Source organism: Equus caballus, chromosome 10 (assembly GCF_041296265.1).
Source record: "Equus caballus isolate H_3958 breed thoroughbred chromosome 10, TB-T2T, whole genome shotgun sequence".
NCBI classification, from domain to species: domain Eukaryota; kingdom Metazoa; phylum Chordata; class Mammalia; order Perissodactyla; family Equidae; genus Equus; species Equus caballus.
In genome coordinates this window covers 68,434,220-68,459,885 of record NC_091693.1, presented here as the reverse complement: position 1 = coordinate 68,459,885, position 25,666 = coordinate 68,434,220, and the positions used below count along the sequence as shown (strand labels likewise).

At 44.0% G+C, this 25,666-nt stretch overlaps 1 protein-coding gene across 14 annotated transcripts in view; it reads left to right on the top strand.

The window, feature by feature from the left end:
- Positions 1-25,666, top strand: part of FYN (FYN proto-oncogene, Src family tyrosine kinase) — a 204,456-nt gene that overhangs the window by 142,789 nt on the left and 36,001 nt on the right. For 7 of the 14 annotated variants that reach the window (XM_070225432.1, XM_023650943.2, XM_070225430.1 and 4 more), the window contains 6 exons: positions 5,819-6,076; positions 9,552-9,648; positions 16,501-16,599; positions 19,314-19,417; positions 20,388-20,537; positions 23,145-23,309. In XM_070225432.1, coding sequence (XP_070081533.1) covers positions 5,830-6,076; positions 9,552-9,648; positions 16,501-16,599; positions 19,314-19,417; positions 20,388-20,537; positions 23,145-23,309 — 862 coding nt within the window. In that variant the 5' untranslated portion in view covers positions 5,819-5,829. Of the gene's footprint in view, positions 1-5,818; positions 6,077-9,551; positions 9,649-16,500; positions 16,600-19,313; positions 19,418-20,387; positions 20,538-23,144; positions 23,310-23,709; positions 23,866-25,666 lie in introns of all 14 variants that reach the window. The other 7 variants (XM_023650948.2, XM_070225433.1, XM_070225434.1 and 4 more) reach the window with 2 other exon arrangements.

The window sequence follows — 25,666 nt, the reverse complement described above, 5'->3', positions numbered from 1 at the left end:
AATTCAGGTCCTTGTGGCTGTAGGACTGAGGCCCCCATTTCTTTGCTGTCTGCCAGCTGAGGGCTGTTCTCGGGTCTTAGAGGCCACTCACATTCCTGGTACCCCATAGCCCCCTTTATCTTCAAAGCCAGCAATGGAGAATATCCCTCCCACAGAACACCCCTCATGCTTTGAATCTACTTCTCCAGAAGGAGTCCTCTTCAAGGGCTCGCCTGATGAGGTCAGGTTCACCTAGGATAATCCCTCTTTGTTGAAGTCAACTATGCTAAATAAAATAGCCTAATCACGGGAGAGAGGATCCCACTGTACACAAGTCCTGGGGATGATTGAGGGCTCATCCACCAGGAGCAGGCATCTCGGGCACACTTTAGACTTCTGCCTGTCACACCACCTCTCCAGCAAGGCATATATTTTTACTCCTTCCTTCCAGTGGGCAGCAAAGAGAATGTTCCCTCATTGGCAGGGTCCTGCATGTTCTTTTTTTAGAGCTGGTCTGGGGCTACAGGCTGGACCCAGTACCAATGCTGTGTGTTGCTCAGGCCTCAAGTTTTTACATCTCCAAAGTGCCACCCCAGCTGTGATATTTTCCGTGCTTCAGGACCTTGGGGCGTGTTGTGCTTCCAAGAGTGTCCAGCATGGTCCTGCTTTCTCTGCAGCCTCCCCAGTCATCCCTGGCCCTTCTGTCCTGGCCGTCCTCAGAAGACAGCACTGCCTGAACTCCCTTGTGGGGTGTCAGGACTCAATGTCCTATGAAGAGGAAAGCCACATCGTAAAGGATTGAAAGTGCTGGGAAATTTGATTGACAGGTTCTGTGGTCCAACTGCCATTGCTCCCAGTGTGGCACTCGTCTGTCTCTAAAGGCCCTGCTTCCAGCAGTTACACGATGAAAACTGAGGCAAGGCCTGCCTAGACTTGCAAGGGATTCCTGTTCCGTATTGCAAATGTAGCAGCATACCTCAGTTTGGTTCCTAGGGGTGTTTCCAGTTGTACAAGGATCAGGAGTCCCCTGCCATGAATCTTCTATCAGAAATCAAGTCATTTCTGCTGTCTCTGCCACATCTTATCCTTTCACCTCATGTTATTACTGGTGACTGAAAGTGGGGTTTGCTCGTTAAGCTACCAGTTTTGCTTTTCTCCCAGACCAGTGTATGAAAGTATACAGTCGATCTACAATTCAGCTTTAAATTCTCTTTCCACCGTCCTCATCTCAGTTACTTGTATTGCTTTCTAGGTTCCCTTCTTATTCTTTTACTTTAATTCTGATACCTGCCCATGTAAAGTGGAGACCAGCTAAAGGGATGGCGATTGATCCTACCAGTAAACGTCCCATGTCAGAGTACAGGCCAACGTGGCTTTACCTGTCACTCTCCAAAGTCTGGGCTGTCAGGAGCAAAGAGGGCAACATGTGCCCAAGGGCTGTCACTTCTCCACTGCCACCTAGGTTGGTTTCTGAGACAAAAGTGCCTAGACTGCTGAAATTGAGGTTACTTGTTGTCAGTTTCACCTTTCCTCCTCCTGCCATCCCTCCTCTGCCTGCTCATTTATGTGTCTCAAGAGAAGGCAGTTTGCTTCTGCAGAAGACTGCCAGTGGCCTTCTCCCTTTTTGGTACCCAGATCTTACACACGCCTGAAACCTTAGAAGTCCTGCGACATTATAACCTGAACCTACAGGTGTTGCTTTATTGACGGGCATATGAGGAAATGTGAGCATATCTGTGTTAATGTGCATCTGGCAGACCAGATCATGCTCTGTAGCGTCGGTGGAGGATCAAAGCAGCCTGAGCCCAGGGTAGTGGATAGATACCATCCTTTATGTCAGCTTCAGTCAATCACTCTAGGACTGTGTGAAGAAGGATCCTGAGGCTGCACATGGCATAGCACCAGAAAGTGCTCTGGTCAGTTGATGATGTCTGCCATGCTCACGGGAGCAGAGTGTGGCCATCATTGGATTCTTTCTTCAGCAACTCTTTCTCTGAGTTGCTTAATGCTTTTGGCACATATAAGAAGATCTGCAGGACTAAGGACATTCTAAGTAAATCAGGTTTTACTTACATAGTAGAAACGGAGCCCCTCAGTTTGCAGAAGAATTGGAGAATAGGGGACTTCACAGCCATAATCCAAATACCTTGACCACAGACATAGGATCCTATTGGTCAAAGTACTTGTCCTTCAGTTTTTCCAGGGATAGCAACACACAGAGAACCACGGGTATGTTCATGGAGTATGAGTCACTGATCAGTAACTCCAGGGCCCTACTTTTGGAAGGGCATTATTCAGTGTTACCCAAAGCCCCACAGATCTTGAGCAAGTGTATTAGTGCATTCTGTGTTCAAGATGGACCTACAGCATTGGCCATAAAAGCCACACCACAGAACTCTCCGTAATAAAGGATGTTTTTATTTTAACCCGAAGGCTCAGAAGTTTGCCTCATGGCAAGGAGCCTGAAGTCACAGTGAGTACCACTCATGTAGCACCTTCTGACTCTTCCATCAGGAAATGGTTAGTCTGACCGCCCCAAGTGGGAGGAAGAAGACTGCAAGCTCTTACACAAATATTTTCATTGTGATTAACTTTTAATGACTGGAGCCTGCATTTACTGATGTATTTTGGTTTCTTCATGTCTGTCAGTGAAGGGAAGAGGGTAAGCAAGATCTGTGCAGAGACATTCCTTACTCCAGCTGCAAATGCATAAAGTCGCAAAAAGCTGTCCCTTCTATAAAAGGGAGTTGTTTTCTCCAGAATGATTGTGATTGAGTTTTGGGTTTTTTGCATTTAATCATTTAACAAATATTTATTGAGCTCCTACCGTGTGCCAGGCACTGTTCTGGACACTGGGGATGCAATAATAAAAGAAAAACTAAAAAATAATCCCTGTCTTCAAGGGGCTTATGATTTGTTCCCTTCTGTTATTTCATAGAATTATATACTGTCAGCTGTTAGTCGTTTATTGCAGTGGTAACGCTTTTTTTTGGGTGGATTTTGGAAGTTTGGTTTTTTCTTAGTTTGGTTAGATGTAGGGTCCTGTTTTCAGCGGGGTTCTGATGTAGAGTTGGGCTGGGTTTGGTTAGAGTTGGAGGAGTAGTTTATAATGAGAGTTCTCATTGGTTTTAGATTGTTTTCTCAATCACAAGGAACAGGCTTCTGGAGAAAAATCAGAATAGTTCATGTCAATTTTTTAAATTGCCTCCTTCTACCTCACATGTCTATTCTCCAAGGCCGGCCTTCTGCGCTGCATGTTAATCACATGCATGTAAGAAACAGTTGTGCAACTATTTCGAAGATAATAGATATAAATTCTTTCCATAAATCAGGATTTCTTGACCTTGACTCTGTTAATGTTTGGGGTCAAGTAATTCTTTGTTGTTGGAGGCTGTCCTGTCCATTATAGGATGTCTAGCAGCATCCTTGGCCTCCACCCACTAGGTACAAGTAGTACCTCTTACTCCTGAGTTGTGATAACCAGAAATGTCTCCAGACATTGCCTAATATGTCCCTTAGTAGGGGAACACATTCACCCCCAGCAGAAAACCATTGGTGTAAATGGTGTGATTCTATAATTCACGTTATCACATCCTCTAATTACAGTAGATCAGTAAAATCCCTGAAAAAAGCACCTGGGACAGGAAGTGTCTTCTGTCTGGCCTTTGTAGAAGCTTGGAACCACTTTCTGCCATGAAAGAGTTAATATAAAGTGAGCAAGATATTTATCAGTCTTATGAAGCAACACCAACAACAAATGGTGAAGTTCCTTCAGTAAATCATGCCTTGGAGATATTTTGCATTTCCTATTGGAAACTTGTTAAAATCGTGTTCGTTTACCGTAAGTTAGAGAACATGTTGGACACAGTATACTGTAAGTTCCTCTCAAATGATTTACGCGTAAATGTGTTCCAGATTTGGTGATCTCAGCTCAAGCAGTAGGCGGCTCATTTCCAAACATTTGCATTCTCAGGAACTGACATTCAATTCAATAAGTATTTATTAAAACATGTAATGTGAGAGGGCTTTAGAACAGTCTGATATTGTTTCCAAGACCTCGTCCAGCAGAAAAGCAGTGCTCAGAACTGTGCCCCCCCAAGAGTGTCCCTGTCTGACGTGGCACTCCCCACTTTGGTTTGCAAGATACTGTAGGAAAGCTAGCTCTTTCATTCTCCTTCACCGCCTTGTCCCTTCCCGTCCTGTACCAGCTGTGCCCTCCCCAGTGAATACGTGTAATTACACATGATGTCATGTGTTTCTTCTTTGGTTCTCTAGTCCCAAATGGGCCACTTTTCAGAGTCTTGGTGCAGACATCCATTGCGCATTGTACGTACTCCCTGTCAGTTTGGCAGAGTATTGCAGTCCAAAGCGGGGTCCTTTAACCCACTTAACTTGGATTTCAGAATCGTCTTCACTTCTCACACCTACCAATAGATGCAAAAATGCAGGGCAAACTGCTGATGAAAGACGCTGGAAGAAGAGTTGGTCTTGATGCAGAGAGAAAGGATGAAATTGAAACATAGTGAGCTGGAGAATCTTCACTCTTTCCATTGCTCTTTCCTGAACACCTACTTGTGCCAGGCCCTGGCAATGTAACTATGACAAAAATGGACAGGGCCCTGCTCTCCTGGAACCCACAGTCCATTGGGCAATGAGACAAGCGGACAGGCCATGTTTTAATATCATGCAATAGGTGCCATAATGATGGAAATCAAGCTGCCAGGGGAGCATTTAGGAAAAGCACCAGCCCAGCCTGGGGGAGGGCAGGGGGAGCAGAGCAGGCTTTGCAGAGGAAGTGGTGTCTTAACTGGGATGGGAAGGGTACGTTGAATACCAAAGGGTGGTGAAAGAGCGTTCAAGGCCACATTCCGAGGACTGAAGAAGCAAAAATGGAAGCTTTGAGGCACTGAGAATTTCGGTATGTTTGGATAATAGAGTGTGAGAAGTAAACAAGGAGAAGCAAATAAGGATACTTCTCAGGATTCTGACTTGAGCAAGTGGGTTATTGGTGACGCCATGTACTGAGATGAGGAGCACAAGAGAAGTAGGTTCTGAGGAGTATGGGGTGACAACAACGCAAGTTTTTAACCCACCACTAACTCTGGCACGTGGGGGGTGATTTCTTTAAATGTTTTCGAAAGATGTCAAAAGCTAATGGAAATTTGGAAAGTTAATTAGCAGCTTTAAATGGTTTTGTTACTTTAGGCTATCCTGACATCCTGCAAATATGCTGAGACCTCTTAGTTTCTGCCGATTTTATTTTTTATCCAGCAATCATTTCTTAATTTTGATACTCATCATCATCTTAACTGCTTAAAATTTACCAAATATGTGCCTGAAGGATGGTCCCCATGAGTGGAGATGTGTGGTGGTTGTTCTGGGGCTGTGTTCTGGCTTTTCCAGCTCACCTCTGACCTCTTCTTCAGACTTCCTTTGCCGTGATGGAGGTTTTTGTTCTAATAGAACACAGACTCACTTTCTAGAGCATACATGATTTTTTGAGATGACTAAAGAAGAGAATTATAAGTAAGTATTATCGGGCTGTCTTTCAGCAGGTGTGTGACATTATGGAATTTTAAGGGGTCCAGACCTCATTTGAGGAAAACTACTACAAAGTGAACATTGAACTCTGTTGATCCCATCACCCGGAGCACGTGAGCAGCGAATGTGATTGTAAAGTTAAGGGTACTGAGATTCCTTCTAACCATCACCCCTAGCCACTGCTTTTCCTCGTACCCCCTCATAGGCCTGAAATGTCCAAGGGTGATCCTTTAATAGTCAAGCAACCCAACAAGTACCAAGCATCCAAGTTCAAGTGCCTCCTTTTGGTTTTCGGCAGGAATTTAGATAATGGGCTGTGTGCAATGTAAGGATAAAGAAGCAACAAAACTGACAGAGGAGAGGGACGGCAGCCTGAACCAGAGCTCCGGGTACCGCTATGGCACAGACCCCACTCCTCAGCACTACCCCAGCTTCGGCGTGACCTCCATCCCAAACTACAACAACTTCCACGCAGCCGGGGGCCAAGGACTCACCGTCTTTGGGGGTGTGAACTCTTCGTCTCATACTGGGACCTTGCGTACGAGAGGAGGAACAGGTAAGAATTAAGCTGCTCGTAATTGTTTTTGGCAATTGAATAACTGTGCTCCAGTCAGCTTTCTTTGGCTGAGGATTTAACGTTTAAGGTTTTCGTCAATCTCTACCTATCCTCCAGCAGATAGGGAGCTGTAAAAAAATGCCAGAACTTGATGTACAAATCAAAATGCTGGCTACGGTAGCTCGGAGTAACCCCAAGTGGCTGCTCTGCGAGAATTCTGCATGCGTCATGACATGCAGCTTCTGCTGAGGTGCTTTAGGCCGACGGCTCTCGGCCTTGGCCGGCTGACTCTGAATAACTAGGGCAGGTTTTTCAAAATACAGAAGCCTGTGCTCCATCCTGGATCTTTTGAAACTCCAGGACCGGATCTGAGTGTGAATGTTTTGAGTTCTCCAGATATTCATGCACTCCTCCCTCCCATCCCCTGGTCAAGAACCACTTCACAGGGGTAACACCTTCTCCCTCATGTTCCGAATCTGCAGCCTGCCTGTCACTTCCCAACCAGTGGGGTCGTTTGGCAGCATTATTTTTTGGCCATTGGTCTTCGTTGATTCTCTCTCTGATCTTCCATCATCTTCCATATGACTGAGTTTATCAGCCCCCAAAGTATTTCCATGTATCTTTCATATTTTAAAATTGAATCTATGTATCCTTGAGGGATCTTTCTCTCTCGCTCTGTTTTAAGTTTCCTTCTCTTTCCCACCACAAGGCTGTGTTTTACTGCCATGTGCATTTGCTGACTTAGCTAATACTTTGTAAAATGTCTGGCATGCATTCTCAGACATATGCTTTCTGAAATATTTGTAAGTTATCTCATGCATCCTGAGTCTTCCAAATCTTCCCCCAGTATGTGAATCATGGTAACTAGATATTTGGCATCATTTGTTCCAAAATTGTTTTGTTTATTACAAAAGTTTAAAGAAATATACATCAGCCATGATGTTTGCAGAGCCTCTGGGAGCAGATGTCTTATCTCAGGGCCCGTTGTGCCTTTTCACCTGGGGAGTTGGCACCACTGAGGGCTTGGCAGGGTTTTCTTCCCTCCGCATGCAGCAGGGCAGTGTAGTCATATCAAGGACCTGACCCAGAGCTCTGCGTTATGTCCTTGTGTTATGGTCAATCTGGCTTTCCCTATAAAGCAGGCCTTGCATGGCTGAATGCTTGCTGGGTATCCTTGCTCATCCCTTCTGCCTCCCTGGAAGGCATCTGGGATGAAGGGAGGAAAGAAAGAGGCAGTCGGGTAGTCTAGGGAAGACTGTCTCTTGAGGATGCGGGAGGAAAAAAAGAACCAAAAGTGCACCCGGCACATGCTTCCTGTGCCTGCTGAGTGCTTTGCCAACCAGACTCTGAATTCTGCTGACACAGACATTGACCTTGTTCATTCATTCATGATGCTGGATATGAGTCCCTGTGTCTGCAGGTATCATTCATAAAGTCACTGGAGAGGGCTACTCGCCTTGAACATGGGGGTCTATACTGTAGTCAGGGACAATCTTAGTATAAGAGGCCATCTGGTCCCTTAGGTTAAAACACTATATCCCCCAAATGTTGGCACATTTTTCTGCCCTGTGTTATTTGGCTTTATTATATATATATGTCCTTCTCCCCACCGCTGCTTTAAGGCCCAGAACAGTGTCTGTGTGTCCCTGTGACCTCCTTTGACTCTCCCCTCTGTCCCTAGAAGATAAAAACACCCAGTGAGAACTTGCCAGCTGAAGCAGGGAGACAGTGGCAGAGCGGAAGTGTCCATCCTCATGTGCCTTGTCTTCCACACAATGGAGCTTGGGTTTGTTTTTAAATTATGTAACGAAGGGAATCTGTTAATAGAGTGCTAAATGAGAATCAGCATGACCGTAAGGCCCGCACTTTTCTTCAAGGCAATCCTTTTCTAACTTTTCAAAGAAATCTAAAGAAAGGAGGACAGTTGCCAAATGAGCCCTGCTTTGCATGGTCAGACCTTCTGAATGCCAACTCTCCCACAGGAAGTCTCTCTTGGGATGGATGGAAAGAAAAGCTCACCTCCCTCTCTGGTTCTTGAGGAGTCCCATGGGCACATCTGTTCCCTTGGAACTACTGACACAGCAAAATAGCAGCTTGGTGAAGAGTAGAATCCATGTTGTGCGTTCTTTAGGCCACATTAGGCACTTGGAAGTGTGTGGAGACCAAAAAAGAAAAGCTGGAGAGCAGAGAAATGGAATGTATTAGTTATCAATTACTGCATAACAAATTACCACAAAACCTGGCAGCTTTCAAACAATACACATTTAATATCTCGCAGTTTCTGTGGGTCAGGAATCCAGGAATGACTTAGCTGGGTCCTCTATTTCAGAAGCTCTCACAGGTTGCAGTCAAGGTGTGTTGGCTAGGCTGTAGTCATCTCCTGGTTCAGCTGAGATGGATCTGTGCCAAACTCATGTGGAGTTGGCAGGACTCAGTTCCTCATTGGCTGTTGGCCAGCTCTTTGTCATGTGAGCCTCTCCAGGATGGCAGCTGGCTTCATCAAACTGTCCAAGCCAAAGTGGCAATAGAAAAAGTCTGCTAGGAAGACGGAAGTCACAATCCTTTGAAGCCTAATCACTTAGGGACATCCCATCATCTTTGCCATGTTCTGTTGGTTGGAGGCAAGTCATTAGGTTTGGCCTACACTCAGGAAGGGGATTGCACAAGGGCGTGAATACCAGGAGGTGGGAATCATTGAGGCTATTTTAGAATTCAGCCTATGGTATGGAGGAAGTCCTAGGCCAAATGGGACGGCTGGATATTCTTTGCTGTTGATAGCAAACTTCCCCAAGGCAGGAAGGGCCTCTGTGGGGAGTCAACCAGATGAGAAGACCTCAGACGGGTATGAGGAAGAGTGAGTACTTCAAGTCAGTGCAAGGATAGGTGGCTTCTAGGTAGAAGGAGAGAGAGACGGAGGGAGTCCCCAAAGCGATTGCAGGTGCCAAGGGCAAGACAGCCTCTAACTGGGGTGGACATTTACCGAGAGGGTCCTCTCTGAATGTCCCCTGGCTGCAGAAGGAGTTTCCTATTACGTTCTACATCACCAGGTGAAAGAGTGATTCATTTTACCCAGAACCTAATGTGGGATCCTGAACGAAGGAGACATGTGTCGAATAAAGGCTGTCTGTAGTGCTGCAGAGCCCTGCAGATCTGAACTATGACGCCGCAGCTGCCCTTCGGTAGTGGACATGATATTAACATCTGTCTCTTCCTGAGGACTCATTCAGAAGTGTACAGAGAACAGTCCTTTAACTCCAGGGTTTTGTCAGATCAAATAATGCTTCCCCTACAAAGACTAAAGCATAAATTCAGCCCCGCAACTCTGGTTTTCACACATTAATTACAACACTGCATCATGTTATCAATGCTGATTAGATGTAGATTTTTGAGGATGAGGTTTTAGTGAAGATTTAATTTCTTGGAATTAATTTCCCTTTGTGTAATAATCTCTCCCCTTTTGATTTTGTTTTGTCAGGAGTGACCCTGTTCGTGGCCCTTTATGATTATGAAGCACGGACGGAAGATGACCTGAGTTTTCACAAAGGAGAAAAATTTCAAATTCTGAACAGCTCGTAAGTTTGGAGAGCAAGGGGGAGGTTTGCATGCCTTTCAGACTGGGAAGCAATTCTTGTGTTACCAGTCTGTACCTTTTCAGATATCTGAAATGCTAGATTGATTAATTCATAGCAATTTAACCTGAGAAAAGAAGAGTCAGTGAACAGTGCCGTATTTTATGGCACTGAATGTCCAAGGAGCTTTTGGGAGGATACCACAGTAGCAGGGTCAGTGGTTTGGGTTTGGGTTTAAAGGTTGTAAAAGCACCAGCCTCGCCCTCTGCAGATCTACAGTTTCAGAGGATTGGCGCGAGGCTCAGCTGCCGGCATCACCCTCTCTCTGCCTTGAGATTTCCTTCACATTTCACATGCTGCACTAGCTAAGCCCTCACTTAAGGCTGGCAACAAGTTCCTTCTGTTTTCAAAACTGCTAAACATTCGATTGGTGAAGCCTATGGAGGCGTTTTCCCATAATGAAAATTTGCGAGTGACTGAATTCTTTGTGACGTGGAAGGAGAAGTGATTTCGCCCACTCATGAGTGACTACAATGCATGCATTTTAAACGTGGTCAGTAGGAACAACAGTTAAACAGACATCAGGGAGATTTCAAGGGTGAGAATCACTCACTTCAAATCCTACATTGAATACCTCCATCAGGAAGAGTAAATATGGGCCAGATTTCCCTGTCACTTTGGAACACTGCCTCTATTAGGTTAAGGCAGTGTGCATGGACAAGGGCTCTCAAAAAGTCCAGGCTCCGAAGAAAATGGTGATGTCCCACAGGCCTCCTCCGTGTGTTTTCCTTGAGTTCTCCTTGTGAGCACTCCCCAGTGGTTGGGAAAGAATGCCACTTGCGGGTAGAGGGAAGTTCTGTGCCTCTAGGTCTGGTTGCTCTGTCTTCTGTTCCCTGAGCAAACTGGATTTCCTGATGGTGGAAGGACCTGAAGCCTCGCCCTTCGGCTTTCCCGAGGGATGAGCAAGGGCAGGCGAGAGGCAGCCCTGCTCACACTGCACATCCCAGAAAAGAGGAGTGGCCATTGTAACAGGGCCCACTCCCTTAGGCCCTGAAAACTGCCTCCTTCGAAAGCCTACCCCTTCCCTGAGATGCCCCCAACTCTCAGGACCGTACACTGAGTAAATGCCACCTGTGAACAGCAAGAACGAAATTCTTCCCATAAGAGGCCAGTGACTCCTCTGGACACCAGAAGACACTGCGTGGTTACAGGGTTGTGGTTTTTTTAACTATTATTATTGTCATCATTAACAGGGCCAGGAGTGGTTTTTTTTAAAGATTTTTATTTAAATATATGCAGAAAAGGGCACATATCGAAAGTGTGCATGGAGGTGGTCACACAACAGTGTGACTGTGCTTAATGCCGCTCAACTGGACACTTACAAAGGGTTAAAATGGCAAATTCTGTTATATGATTTTACCACAATTTTTAAGAAGTGTACAGTTTGCTGGATTTTCACAAAGTGAAGATTCCTGCACAACCAGCATACAGATCAAGAACATTACCTGCCCTCCCCACCCCCGCCACCACCACCAAACCCTCCTCCTGAAGCCACAGTAATTTTTTTTAAATAGTAAACAGCTGCCGTTTTTGAAGGCTCCCTGTGTGCCAGGCATGTGCTAAGTTGCGAATGTTCTCATTTGTTCTTCACAGCAACTGTCTGAGGTGGGTCTCATAGTCATCATTTGACATATGAGAAGCCAGCGGCTCAGGTTAGGGAGTTGCCCAGGTGCATGGAACTAGCAGGTGGCAGAGCCAAGAGGGGACATGCAGGGACAGCATCCTGAGTGCAACATCGGGTTTGGTCTTGGAAAGGCCCAGAGACCCCATCAGCGGGGACTGAACCCTTTGAGCTCCATGAAGGTTTGGAGGGTTTGCTGGGAGGCGGGGCAGGAGGGAGTTTGCCGTTGATCTCCCGGATTTATGGTTCCTTATTGTTAGTTTGATTCTCAGATGAATGCTTCTTGTCAGTCTACTAGCTTTGAATTCTGAAATACACCCCTCTTCCCCTCCCCATTTTATGTAATTGTCCCTCCCTGCCACGGTTGGTTAGAACTTTTAGCCAACTCCTAGAAGGTCAGACCTGGGGAGGAGTAAGTACCACACACAGCTCTTCTTCTGTAGGGTTCCTCCACACTGTAAGTGGACCGACGTGTCAGGTTGTAGGGCCCTTGGAAAGCCAGTCCTTGCCACAGTCAAATCCGTGCCTTCTTCCTTTGTTAATCTGGATAGGATCTATGATGGCATCCAGTTGACATTTTGGAGAAACATTCAAGGAAGACCCAATCTATCTCAGTCTCTATTTTGTGATTCACGTGCTTGGCCTTCATTGTTTACAGAGGGCTTGGAGCTTCTGACCCTGTTCTCTTAGAAGAAAATATTAGGGGCCGGCCCAGTGGCGCAGCGGTTAAGTTCGCACATTCCACACTTCTCAGCGGCCTGGGGTTTGCCGGTTCAGATCCCGGGTGTGGACGTGGCACCGCTTGGCAAGCCATGCTGTGGTAGGCGTCCCACATATGAAGCAGAGGAAGATGGGCATGGATTTTAGCTCAGGGCCAGTCTTCTTCAGCAAAAAAGGAGGATTGGCAGCACTCAGCTCAGGGCTAATTTTCCTCAAAAAAAAAAAAAGATGTTACAAAGGGTTTTTTTCCCTTTAATGTTCTTCCTTCTTGCCAGTGGAATTCCTCATCCCACGTGCCATTTAAATGCCCTTTTTCAAGATTATGGAGAAAAAATAAGGTTTGTGTAACAAATACGATATCCTGAAGCTGAGGGTAATAACAGAGAAGAGAAAATCGTGAAGGAAAAACAAAGCAATAATACAGAACCAGATGGCAGGCGGCTCGTTCCCCCTCCCCCAGCCTCTCCCAGCCCCTGGCTCTCATCCGCTGAAAGAGGGCTGGGCTCTGTTCTCCCTGGGGCAGCTGCCACACCTCCCAGTGTGTGTGTCCTCCCACTCCTTTCCCCGTCAAGACACAGAAGCGCGAGGCCACAGGGCTGGCTTTTGTGTTTCAAAGTGCAGCATGAACCATGTGGTATGCATGTGTGCAGGTGCCCAGAGCCAGCAGCAGCCTGGGGGGGGGGGGGGGGGGGGGCGTCCATTGACCTGTTGTAAGTGCTCAGTGTCGTGTATTTGGACGTTGTTAAACTTGAACCCATTTTGCAAAATATTTGAATTCATCTGTTTTATCCCCTATTTTCACATTTCATGACTAGTGATTTACCACCCAGAAACAGTGACTCTTTAAAATATTATATGTGTTTTACACGGAGTGGAATAATAGTACTCATTGCGTAGGGTGGTGACTCCTTTAAAGTTCTTTTCATCGTAATAAGAAGAAATCCTGGGTTAGAGCCCCCTCCGAGCATTTGATAAAATTGTTATGGATATGCTCTCTGAAAGTAAGATGGGCAGTGAGCAAATTTAGAAAGAATCCAGCATTTATAATTAAAATGCTCCACAGCTCGGCAGATCAAGGCTGACTTCTGTTTGCAAATGCCACTTCCTGGCTCCATCGGGGCTCCCGGCTCCTGGGACCACAAACCCTGTGAGCAACTTTGGGGACTGGAAACAGGCTCTTTTAATAAGTCTTTAAATTAGAGGAACAGGGGGAGCTGTTATAAAAGCTTAAAAGCTGTTCTAAACTAGAGCCGGAGTTTAAATCATCTATTTGAATCAGAGCAAGACAACAGTTAAAGAAAATCTCACCAACTCTAAATTAGTGAAGCATCTGAACAGTTTAAAGAAATGCAGCTTTAATAATGCTGGTTACCCACAACAACTCAAGTAAAGAAATAGAAAGTAGCATAGTAAAAAGATCCTGTTTTCCTAAATCAAGATGAATGATTTGTAAACAGTGTATTATTTATTTGTAGGTGAATTGGGCTTCTAGTGTATTAAAAAATAGTTTATTCATTTGCTGAAAAGATTTTTTGATGGATCTTTTGAGTCTGGTCCAGCCTCTCTGGGCACAACATGTGAGGTTTGCTCCACACCACATCGTGTCCTTGTCACCTCATATTTCCTTTGAGGGAGAAAGTGACCCTAGATGGCCTAGAAAAAGAGAAAAGGATTTTATCTTTCTTATGAGTAACTGAAAACCCTTGTGAGATTAATGGAGTCACTGAAGAGAAAATCATGAATTCCTAATACATGACTTTAGAATGAGCTGATAGTTGGATTCTAATCTGTGCTAAACTATTTAGGTGCTGAGACCAAAATGAGATAGTGAATGCTGGATTTGAAATGAAAATTACTTGATTAATATCAGATCATCTGAGTAAGACTGGGTTTGTCCCAATCGGCAACAAAATGTTTTGGCTTCCTGCCCCAGGTGACATTTCCAAGATCGATAGTAGACTTTCTTTTTCTAAATTTAAATCAATTAGAACTAATTTGATGAAAGTTATCTTGCATTAGAAATTAAGCCTCTGTTGCAAGCCCTTAATTTTTTCCTCATCATTTTGGAGCATTTCCCCGGTTGTGGGTGGGTGTGTGTGGGTTGGGAGGTGTGGGGGGGGGCGGGGGTATGTGTGTGAGACAGAGAAAAGGAAGAAGGAGGGAGAAAGGAGAAGGTGGGCGGGGGGGGGGGGGGGTGGATGGGTATTATTTTTGATGATGAGATGTCTCCATCTAGTGGAATTTCAGAGCAGTAAACGTTCTCCCCATATTACAGCGAGGATAGTCTCCAAAGCCGCTTTCTTAAACACGTGCAATGTTTAAAGAAAAAAATAATCGTCCACATATGTTCTTAAACGATATACTTAGAAGTGCTTGTATTGATTTTGGAGGAAATAGAAATGAAACCAATACAAACTGTTAAAATGTTAACATTTTTAATTTCATGATCTGAACCTGAAAGGCAAAGGGATGCAGTGGGAGAGCAACGCAGGACGATGCCACACGGCTGGTGACCGTCCTGCTCTTAAGTTGGGTGGTGGGTTCACAGGTATTCATACATACATGTATTCTTCGGTATGTATGAATTATTTCATATAAAAATGTGGACATGAACTAAATTTAAAATTATTAATAAAGGACTTTCAGGGTATGAGAACAATTATCTCCCTCTTTTGATTGATGTATCTTTAATTCCGTGTAGTAGGGTGAAAAAGAAAAGACTGAAAAGCTAATTAAAACATAAGTTTTTAAAAACCTTTGCCAACACCCTGTTTTCTTGTGGGCTATTCTGTGTTACTTGTGCCACCAAACACTTCCCCACAGCTGCTCCTGTAGCACGGTGGGCTTGTCGCCATTTGTCTGTCGCTTTGTTAAATACTGTCTGGAGCCGTTGCTCATCACTCACCTCGCTCAGAGTTAGTCTTGAGACAATGGGACTCTCTCAGGTAAGGCCTGTGTTTAATGTGGAGGCTGGTTATTCTCTACCTAATTAAATGAGTCTGCAGAAGATCTTGACCAGGGCCAAAAGCCAACACGTTTTCTCCCCTGGCTGAGGGCTTTGATACAGAGCTCAGCCAAAAAGTGATTTAAAAAAAAAAACAAAGGTCTGGGGTTTCTCTTGCTGCCTCCAAAGACCAAAAAAGGAAGGAGAGAAGGCGCTGGGCCTCTGGTGATCGGAAGTCTGAGTGGTCTCCATCTGCCCAAGGGCGCGTGCGTCTCCCCACCCCTCGAACTCCTGACCCCAGGCTGGTGGAGGGAGGGTTCTGTGGGCACCATAGCTCGTACATCTGCTCACCGTTGTTCACAGGGAGAGGCTCACGCTCCATCCCTGCGCCTGGCACACAGAGAGCTGTGTGAGTCTGAGCACCTGCACTCCACCCATTTCATTGCTCATTCGGTTTAAGCTGAGGGTGCTGTCATAAGCCCCCTTTCAGGTCCCTCTGCTCACAGCTCGGAGAGCTCCACAGATTGAGACCAGGCTGTCCCATGAACACGGAGCCATGCAAAGTGGTGGGACCAAGACTCTCCTTCCCTGAGCGAGTTTTCGTTCTCCGCTGCCCTTGTACACACACAGCTACACCCGCCCTTCCTCTCCTGCCCCCACACTCAGGTCAGAGCTACAAAGAGTTGATGGAATAACCTCAGGTTGAAAATGTCTGAGCAAGGCTTAATCTATTGCCTTTGGGTATTTTTCTACCCATTTTCTTGAGAGCAAGCAAGGCAGGTATTCCGAGTGTGCCTTCATCCCTTCCCGGGCTCCTAGCATGCTTCCTTTCTCAGAGGATCTGCAGCTATGTTTTTCTTTTTTTTTTTTTTTTTTCTCTGATGAATCATTTAATGGCTGACAAAATAACACTAGAGCCAACAGCTTGCATCTCTCCAGCAGGACCAAAGGATGCTGGTTGCCTCAGGTGGGGGTGGGAAATAGAGACTGTTAGCTAAATTAGTACTGTTAGTGCTTGTTTTATTTTTTTTCCAGCTTGATTGAGATATAATTGACATATAACATTGTGTCAGTTTAAGGTATACAGTGTGATGGGTTGATACATTGTGAACTGTTTACCACAGTAAGGTTAGTTAGCACATCCTTCACCTCACATAATTACCATTTTGTTGTTACAATATTTTTCTTAAGTAGCCTGGATTTGGGTCCCTTCCCCTCTGCCCAATTTGGGGACACTTACCAAGTAAAGTGGCCCCTGCAAAAGAGCCCTCCATGGCGGGGTCCTACGTTCTTAATTCACAAATAAGGCAAGAGGTGTGAGACATCGCTGGATTCAACTCACAGTCGACTCAGGTTGTAGCCATTTGACCCTCACAGAAGGCTGTTTGGAGTCTGGAGAAATCAGGTGGCAGAATGACTAGGGAATCATCATCTGTTCTTCCAGCGTTGGGTCTGTAACTGCAGAATTGAAGTGGTGAATGTGTTCCCTTCTGCTCTTTTTTCTCTGCAGGGAAGGAGACTGGTGGGAAGCCCGCTCCTTGACGACCGGAGAGACGGGTTACATTCCCAGCAATTATGTGGCTCCAGTGGACTCTATCCAGGCAGAAGAGTATGTTTTGTTTTGTTGTTTTTACTTAACTACTTGCTTTTAAAAGTTAGTTGCCACAATAAAATACATTAACATGGTGCAGGAGGGAGAAGAAATTCACTAGAGTGATGAAGGGGTGAGAGAATGTGGTAATGCAGTGTTTCCCAGGCTTTCTGCCCTGGGTTTTGCCATATACATGTAATACTTGTGCTGTTATTAACTTAATATTTCTCTTTAAGCCTGCTCACTTTTTGGAAACATTTATTTTGAAAGGAAACTTTATATCAATACCCTTAGTGAAAACCCAATATTACTTGCCACAGATAGAAAGTAACCATAATAATGTTGCAGCTAGACCATGTGTTATTGCCGACCCAAGGTTCTAAGTTTGCAGTCTGCTGAAGAAAAGAGAGCGAGGGAGAAGAAGAAAGAAGGGGAAGGGGAGGGAGGGAAGAAAACAGAGAAGAGCAAATAACTGTTAAAGATCAAATTGAGATTTTTGCCCCTCTGTGTAATCCGAAATATTAGAGGAACACTGAAAAGACATACCTGCCATGCCCCAGATAGAGGCATGTCACATACAGTGTAACCCATGACTTGGAAAATACTGTGGGGATGCATTTCAGATGGTCCTTCCCTTTGATTTGGGGTCTCACTTGATTTCTTTGATAGTGAAGAGTGACTAACAGTCAGCCCAAAGAGTCCACTGGTAACAGTTTTGGAAGGTGGTGGACAGGCTGTGGTTATTCTAGAAGGGATAGCCATTGTTCCGTCTCCTGACCTGGGGGATCTGTGAGCACTTCCAAAGTGGAGGACTGCAAGAGTGGCTTGTGTGTCAACCCTAATTTCTGAACTGAGGGAAAGGGAACTGAGCCATGATTTCCCAAACTGGGAACCCGGCATCCCGCCTGTTCCCTGGGGACCTGCCTCTCCTGCTCGGTGGAGGCAGTCTTACCTTACCAGAAAGGGGGTCTAGAACGGTGAGCCACAGAGCCCAACCTTTGGCTCTGGTATTTAGTTTTGCCCTGGGTTTGTTTAAGCCCTGCAAGGGGGATTAGACTCACATGCTAGCCAATCCCCAACTGGATCGCTCTCTCATCTTTAATTCTCTTGTATTTCCTCTAAGAAGATGTGTTTTGTTCCCCGCTCTCAAATACTCAGTGGTTCTAAGCTCTTTTTTTCTCCTAGTGAGAGTGTTTTACCATCAGTGAATAAAGGAATCTGTATTGAATTTTTACTTTAGAGCAGATTTGCAAACATCTTTGTGTTCTTTCAGAATAAAAGGTACCACGAAAATAGAGCATTACTTTGATTTAACTGGGAACCTACCCACTACGTATTTGTTATATTTATAATGGTCAATTTTTTTTAAAATACTTTGTTTTTAGAGAATAAAATAGCATTAAAAAAAATAATGCCTATGGTTTTACAGATGTAACTAATTACTGTTACCTTAAAACATGATTGTTTTGGTACAATCCATTGTTCTGACAGCTCTCTCTTCACCACCGTTTGTGTTTATACTGCATTTTAATTGGGTTATTGATACACAAGTAATTGGTGGAATTCTCTTTATACCACCTAGAGCTGGGGTAGGGTTGTGCGCAGTCTGGTGCCTTTAAAAGTCTCTGAGGAGCTGACATGTAGTGTGTCTTTCCTTATTGTCGTGAAGCTCTTTCATTCACAAAAGAATTTGACAGGGAACACATAATAGCTATGTTCAAGTCTAATGAATTGAAATTTCATTTTAGAAACTGGATCCTCTACAGTTGAATATTCTAAAAATTGTTCCTCTGTGCAGATTCCAGTGGAATGCTCCCCAGTTCTCCCTTGGGTTCTTGGAGCACCTGCTGCTCGTTCAGCACCTAGCGCTGAGACGTTAACTAATTGCCAGGCCGTGTTAGGGCTGGAGACATAAAAGACAAATAACCAAGGTCACGAGGTGACTTGACATGACACCTCCTCAAGTGGCACACGAGTGTCATTACGGGGAAAATATGAAACGTCAGCGACATGCAGTCGTTCTGACTGACGTGCTCGTTGACCGTGCTCGGGGCCCTGGCCCTGCAGCTGTGCCGGAGCCCACACGTGCAGATCACAGCCCAGACGCCTGGCAGGTATCTTTGACTCCTCCACGTCTTCACACCTGCTGGACAGGAAGAAAATAAAAACAAGCCTCCTGGGGTGGAGTCATCTCCAATTAGGGGAGTCCTGACAATTTTTCTCAGAGTTCCTGTAGGTAGGAAGTTACTGAAAATGTCTTTGTTTTTTATCCATTCTCACTGACTTTTTAGGTGCTTGATTAATGATCCATATGTACACTAAGACTGTGTTTTGCTATTTCCCAGGGGTTGTAATTACACTCAGAAATCCAGAGTCTTGTAGATGCATGTAGGACGGGTCTCCTGCAGTTGCCATTTCAAAACAAGGTCCTGGATTTCTCTCTTCATGCATACAGGTGGCAGTTTTAACACAAACCAGTTCTTGTAATCTCCGGGGGGAAGGAAAATATCCCACAATTCAAATCTGATTTTTTTAAAGAGTGGAAGAGATGGATTAGGGATGGAATCAGAAAGAGATTGAAAGGGAACCAGATGAGGCTAGGAAAAAATATGTAGGGAACAGCTAAGGATGAAATCGGAGGTGAGGAAAGTTCATGGTCAGAAGAGCCTACGCTATCCCATTTTTGGACTTGATCATTATAAGATGTTTCCTTTCTTTGATCTCATTGAAAGGTGGTACTTTGGAAAACTTGGCCGAAAAGATGCTGAGCGACAGCTTTTGTCCTTTGGAAACCCAAGAGGTACCTTTCTCATCCGCGAGAGTGAAACCACCAAAGGTAAGGTAACACATTGAAGAAGTTGGCTTGTCATTCAAATCTGTGGATTAGTCAGAGAGGATGAAAGGCTTATCGCTAATGTACGAGGATTTTTAATGGCACATATCCTGCCTGCCTTGTGAGCGGAGTCTTATTTTCAGTTTTCCCTCCAGGCTCTAGAGCTGCAGACAGCTCCAAAAGGACTACACAGGCTCGGCTCGAAATCAAGACCTTCCTCCCAAAACAGGGGCTGGGGCCGCTTCGCTCCTCCAGGCACACAAGATCATAGAATTTTCAGAAGTCTTTTAGAATGGTGATTTTTCTGAAACTCTTAGTTCCTCAGGCGCCAATCACACAGGTTGTTTCTGCATTTCTTTTGTTTTTTCATAACCGAGGACTGCTCTTCCTCCAACTGCTGGCCTTTTCATTATTTAACAACTCATTAGAGCCCACAAGAGGAGCTGGGCCTAGGGAACAGCAGCGGCCTTCTAGCTTGATCTGCTAGGCCTGCTTATCTGCTCCTGTGAGGGGTGTTGTGAGGCAGAAATTGGAAGCTCACTTCTAGCGAAACAGTCCTTACGTTTCTTTAGGACACGCTGCCCGTGCCTCCGTGGTACTCCATGGGTGACAGAGACCAGGGCAACAGTCTCAGCTGGGAAGTCCATACTGCTCTTCATCTTTCCCCCCGGGGAAGGGGAGGGAGTCTATGCCATGGCAGGCAGCACAAGTGTACTGAGTATTGTAGGAATAAATCCAGGAAGCTTTCATTCTCAAGGGTAAAATCATTCTATTGCTACTATCTTCTGACATTTGCAGGAAAGAGATGTTTTCTTTCCGTGTTACTGAGTGGAAGTGTGTGTGTGTGTGTGTGTGTGTGTACGTGCATGCGTCTGTCGATAATTATTAATCAGAATAGTCAAGTAAATAAGACCTAAAAAACAACTGAGTCGTCAAAATGATTGGGGCTGCTAATGCTTTGCATATTTACCAGGTGCCTATTCACTTTCTATCCGTGATTGGGATGATATGAAAGGAGACCACGTCAAACATTATAAAATTCGCAAACTTGACAATGGTGGATACTATATCACCACCCGGGCCCAGTTTGAAACCCTTCAGCAGCTTGTACAGCATTACTCAGGTAACCTTGATCCTAACTAGCTACCAACCATTGGGCACTGGAGGAAGTGGGTGGGCACAGAGCAGAAAGGGGAAAGGCGGGGGGAAGAGGTACAACAGATGTATACAGAGTGGCTGGTAGGATAGTTTTCTTTGCCAGCCCCTCAGGGTGGCACTTGGCTGCCTAGGTTCTACTGATGTTTTTCTATCACACTTATTATTAGTTCCATATGTTTGTCAAAAGATTCCATAACATTCTAGTTCCTCAAGTAGGAAGCAATAGGTTCAATTTTAAAAGGAATCACCTTTTTCCCACTCCCCTGCAGTGTAGAATCTAGAAACGGAAAAAGGGACAAGGACCAGCCTCTGGGAGGGTACTTACGTGGCAATTCCCACAGGGGATGTTGCGTTCCTACCGTCACTTCAGCCCCAGCACTGTCACAGGAATGGCCGCACGAGCACTTCATTCTTAGGACTGGCTGAATTTTGCAGTCCGTTTATCGTGTTCTCCTTCGTCACCAAGACTTGATTTCTCAGTCTTAGACTCCCGTGGCGCACAGCTCTTAGATCAGCTGCAGCTATTGTGATCAGTTAAACTTTTCAACGGTAGATCAGTCTCTGTCCTAAAACCCAGCTGTCACCGTTAGTTTGTTGTTCCTAGAAATATATGCTTATTAGGTATTTAAGTGTGCAATTTGTGCATTTTATTAAAGAATGTGGTCTTACGTGCAAAGTGTTAAAATGATTGCTTTCTTTCCTAGATTAGCCAGTATATCCCACTATATAATATGTACACACAGGTGGATATAGATATAGATATACGTGTACAGACATAGATCTATATCCCATTAAACCCAGTAATTTTTTGTGTGATGTATATATACATTTTATATTGTTCTTCAGGACAATGACAAAACCCCAAGAATAGTACATGACTGGACCTCAACTATTGCTCTGTGCACATTCATTAAAAAATATGTGTGTATAATTTATTAGCACCCCAAAAAAGCAATCTTTTGAAAATGGCAGTAAGAAATGCCCATCTCTTGATCCTGGGCACTAATGAGCAAGTGAAAAAATTAACCACACTCAGAGCACTAGCTGATTAGGCATTTATGTGGGTAACTTTCATTTATGTGGATCCTAATGGAATATTTGAGAGAAATGGAGCAGAATATCTCCCTGAGCTTAAGTAATATACTCAAAATGCCTGCATGTCGGAAGGATTTTTCAAATGCCAAAATGTATTTCATTACAGCCGAACATCAGCAGGATCCCCAGGGTTTGGATCATTTGAAAATATTCTGTTGGAAAGGGCACCTTAATAACATCGTAAAGCTGGGAGGAGAGAAGGGATCTGAAGAGCAATAGACATTTTTTAATCTCAAAAAAAAAAATCCATCTCCAGTTAGATTTGTTTTTATATTGGCTTTTCCTCTTCCCTCCTTCTCTCTCTCACACAATAAAATGCCTTTGAAATATTGACACATAAATAATTTCTTGTCTAAACATCTCAGAACCTGATTCTATCAAAAAGAAAGGCATAAAAAGTAACTTACAGCTGGTTCCTGGAGAAAAGGCAACAGCACTGCATTTGGTTTTCCCCAGGATTCGAGGGGCCTCCAGGGGGGTATGGGGTATGCCAGGGGCTCTGTCACCTCATAGGCCAGGCTCTCTGCAGCTTTTGTCACTTCCCTGATTCCTTGTCCTTTCTTACCTTTTCTCACCTAACCGATGTTTAACTTTGCAATTAAGCAATTTCCCCTCACCACCACTAGATTCTGAAAGGCATATTCTTTAAAAAAAAAAAAAAAAAGAGAGAGAGAGAGAAGAAAAGAAAAAGGAAAAAAACTCTCTATATAATGTATGATAACTACATTTTTTACTTTCTCTTTTTCATAGGAAAGAGTTTTCTCATATCCTCGAGTTTCTGCAGATTTTAGTTTCCATTCTTTCTGCTTTCAAATCAGACTCCTAAATTACACCTCAGAGACTGTTATAAAGATTTTTTTTAATGGGAAATATCAAAGAAGCGGGAGTATCTGACTGGTAGAATAGAGTCAGTTAAAATGCCAAAGAAATCACTAGAGACCCGTGACCTCTTTTTCCCCCTGCCAGCTGTAATCTTTAGCCTTCCTAGTTTATAGCAGTGTAATGTTCTATAGAAGAGATCTGTACTGAAGTTACAACTTTAAATATATTCATACCAGAGAGTCCCTAAACCTTTGATACTAGAGGGGGAAAGGACAGTCATGCTGACATTGTGTAGTCCAAATGTATCTTTTGAAATCAGTGGAGGTATTTTCAGGGTTCCAGAAGACATGTTGTTAGGACATTGGGCTGAAAACATTTTTCTTAGTGAGTGTAGAAAACGAACAGTCTATATCTGTTTGTATGTATAGGCTATATTATACCTGGGGGTATGGAGTGGTCCAATTGTCCTCTATTCTGCCTCCAATGAATGTGTTTCAATGTATGGCGTCTAGTCTTCCAAGATGCGTGTAGTTCTCTGCCAACAGCACTGTGTTGAGGCACGCTGTGCGCAGGCTGGGTTTGTTGCACCTGTAAGTGTTGTTGTTTCACGTGTTCTGCTTTCTCTCCCTCTCCTGCCGCTTTCCCGCTCCATCAGAGAGAGCCGCAGGTCTCTGCTGCCGCCTAGTAGTTCCCTGTCACAAAGGGATGCCAAGGCTTACCGATCTGTCTGTCAAAACCAAAGATGTCTGGGAAATCCCTCGAGAATCCCTGCAGTTGATCAAGAGACTGGGAAATGGGCAGTTTGGGGAAGTATGGATGGGTATGCTGAGACTCAATTACTCTCTTACTAGCTTTCTGGTTTGGGAAGTCCCAAACATCAGAGATGGAAGGTGAAAATAAAGACTTTATGACCAGGAAGAAAGTTGGAATTACTAATAATGGGGAATAATAATTTCGATTTTGGAATCCTGGAATTTCTAGAAAAGACATAGTAGGTGTTCAAGATTGGTAAATGACTCGACTTACACTAATATATACCAGTAAATGATGCAGGGAATGTTCCAGCCTGCACCAAATGCCTTGCCCTTCATTTCAAACTGCAAATTTTGTCCAGTGAATTCAGTGTCGCCCTCAAGGGCACATCACCTTCCATCTCTCCTAGTGCATGCATGATTATGGATTATAAGGACTGTTTTCTTTATTAATTCCCTTTCCTATAGAGAAAGCTGATGGTTTGTGTTTTAACTTAACTATGATTGCATCGAGTTGTACCCCGCAAACTTCTGGATTGGCTAAAGATGCTTGGGAAGTTGCACGTGGTTCGTTGTTTCTGGAGAAGAAGCTGGGTCAGGGGTGTTTCGCTGAAGTGTGGCTTGGTAAGGCAGAGGGCACATTTTGTTTTGGCTGCATCTCAAAGCCAATTAAAAGGATGGTTTTGAACAAAAACACACACACAGCCGTTGGGACCAAGACACTTAACGTGGATAGCTAGATGGCCTATCCAGATTTTCAGAATATGGCAATACCTCGCTGTACTCCTCTGTCCTACTTCGTGTGGTTAATTAAGGCATGCACAAAACAGGAAGCCAATACAATAAGCATCTGGTGTTTCTTCTCCCTAAGACACGGGAAGGTAAGATACGACAGGTGGGCTCTATAGGGATAGACCAGGGCTTTTTTGCTCAGTGGGCCTGGGTTTGAATCTTTACTAGCTGATTAACCATGGGCAAGGGGCTTTTCTACCCTCTTTGAGCCTCAGTTTTCTCATCTGTAAAATTGGAATGGTACCCACTTCATAGGATTGTTTTGAGGATTACATGGGACAACATGTTTAGAGTCCCTTGCACATAGTAGGTATTCACTACACACATACTTCTCTTAATTTGGGTTTCAGGTCATTGATAAGACCCACTGCACTGGGCCCTCCCACAGCTTTCATAACACCCTTTGTTTGGTTGCAGCTTTTCTTAGAGACAATCCATGGCCTCAGGCCCCAGCCAAAATCATCTGCCAGTAAGACAGTGTTGGTGCTTATGGAATCCTCTTTCTTCTTTTTCGGTTAAAGACAGTATAGATAGGTACCTGTTGCTGTGTGTGGCTGTCACAGTTTAGGTGTGGTCTGCACTAAAAAATTTAATACAGTAAAGCACAGGGAACAGAGCCTGGCAACAAGTAAGTACTACACATATGTAGGGATAGAGATAGATACTCAGACATGAGTACTGTATTGTCAGAAATTGAGCTATTGTGATAGGTATTATCATTACTATTGCTGTTGAGAGTCCACATTATTGTATCCATCTCTTGCTGGACTTTAACTCAAGTATTGTGAAATGTGTTTATATGCCCTTCCTCTCCCTCACCTGCCCGATTTATAATTGAAGCTTGGACCTTAAGGATTTTAATCCAATCACTCATATAACCAGGAAGAATTGGACCCTGTATGAAAATTTATCTTCAACCTTTATGATTACCAACTTTAAATCATTACACATATTATCAAGATTTTTTTTTCCACTAAATGTAAAACATGGTATTGTTGTAGTTCAGGATCAGCGTGGAATGCCAATGTAGGTAACCGGGTTGTTGTTAGAGAGGAAGATCTCTGTTTAAAATTGGGGGATGCTAACAACACCCCAGAGCAGCACTCAAGTAGCAAAGACCACCTACAAATTGTCAAGTTTCTCATTTACATTTAGTGATCAGATATTTTATAAGATTTGAACTAACTCTTCTTAAGCCCCTTGTTCTTTCATAATTTATATTTTCGTGGGTTGCATGTTGTAATTCTATGAACCACATTTTTGGCAGGGTAACAAAAGTTGCTCCAATTTACAGAATTTTTTATTTCTAAATCAGTTATACTAAATATAAACATTACTCTTAATTTAAACCAGCCTTCTTTTCCAAATAGAAAATAACGTAATCTAACTTAGCAGATTTTTGTTTCCGTTATCAATAGTTTTAATCAAAATCATAGGACTAATAATGGAATACACATAGAACCTAGACATTTTTAAATTTGGGGACTGAAAGAGACTTAAAAGATAATCCAGTTCCATTCCTGTATTTTACAGAAGAGGTAACCAATGCTCGTAAACCAGGCCTGCCTCTGGACCTAATAGATTTTTTTAACATATTAAGTGTAAATATTTCTGTTCCCTCTTAGCTGCTGTT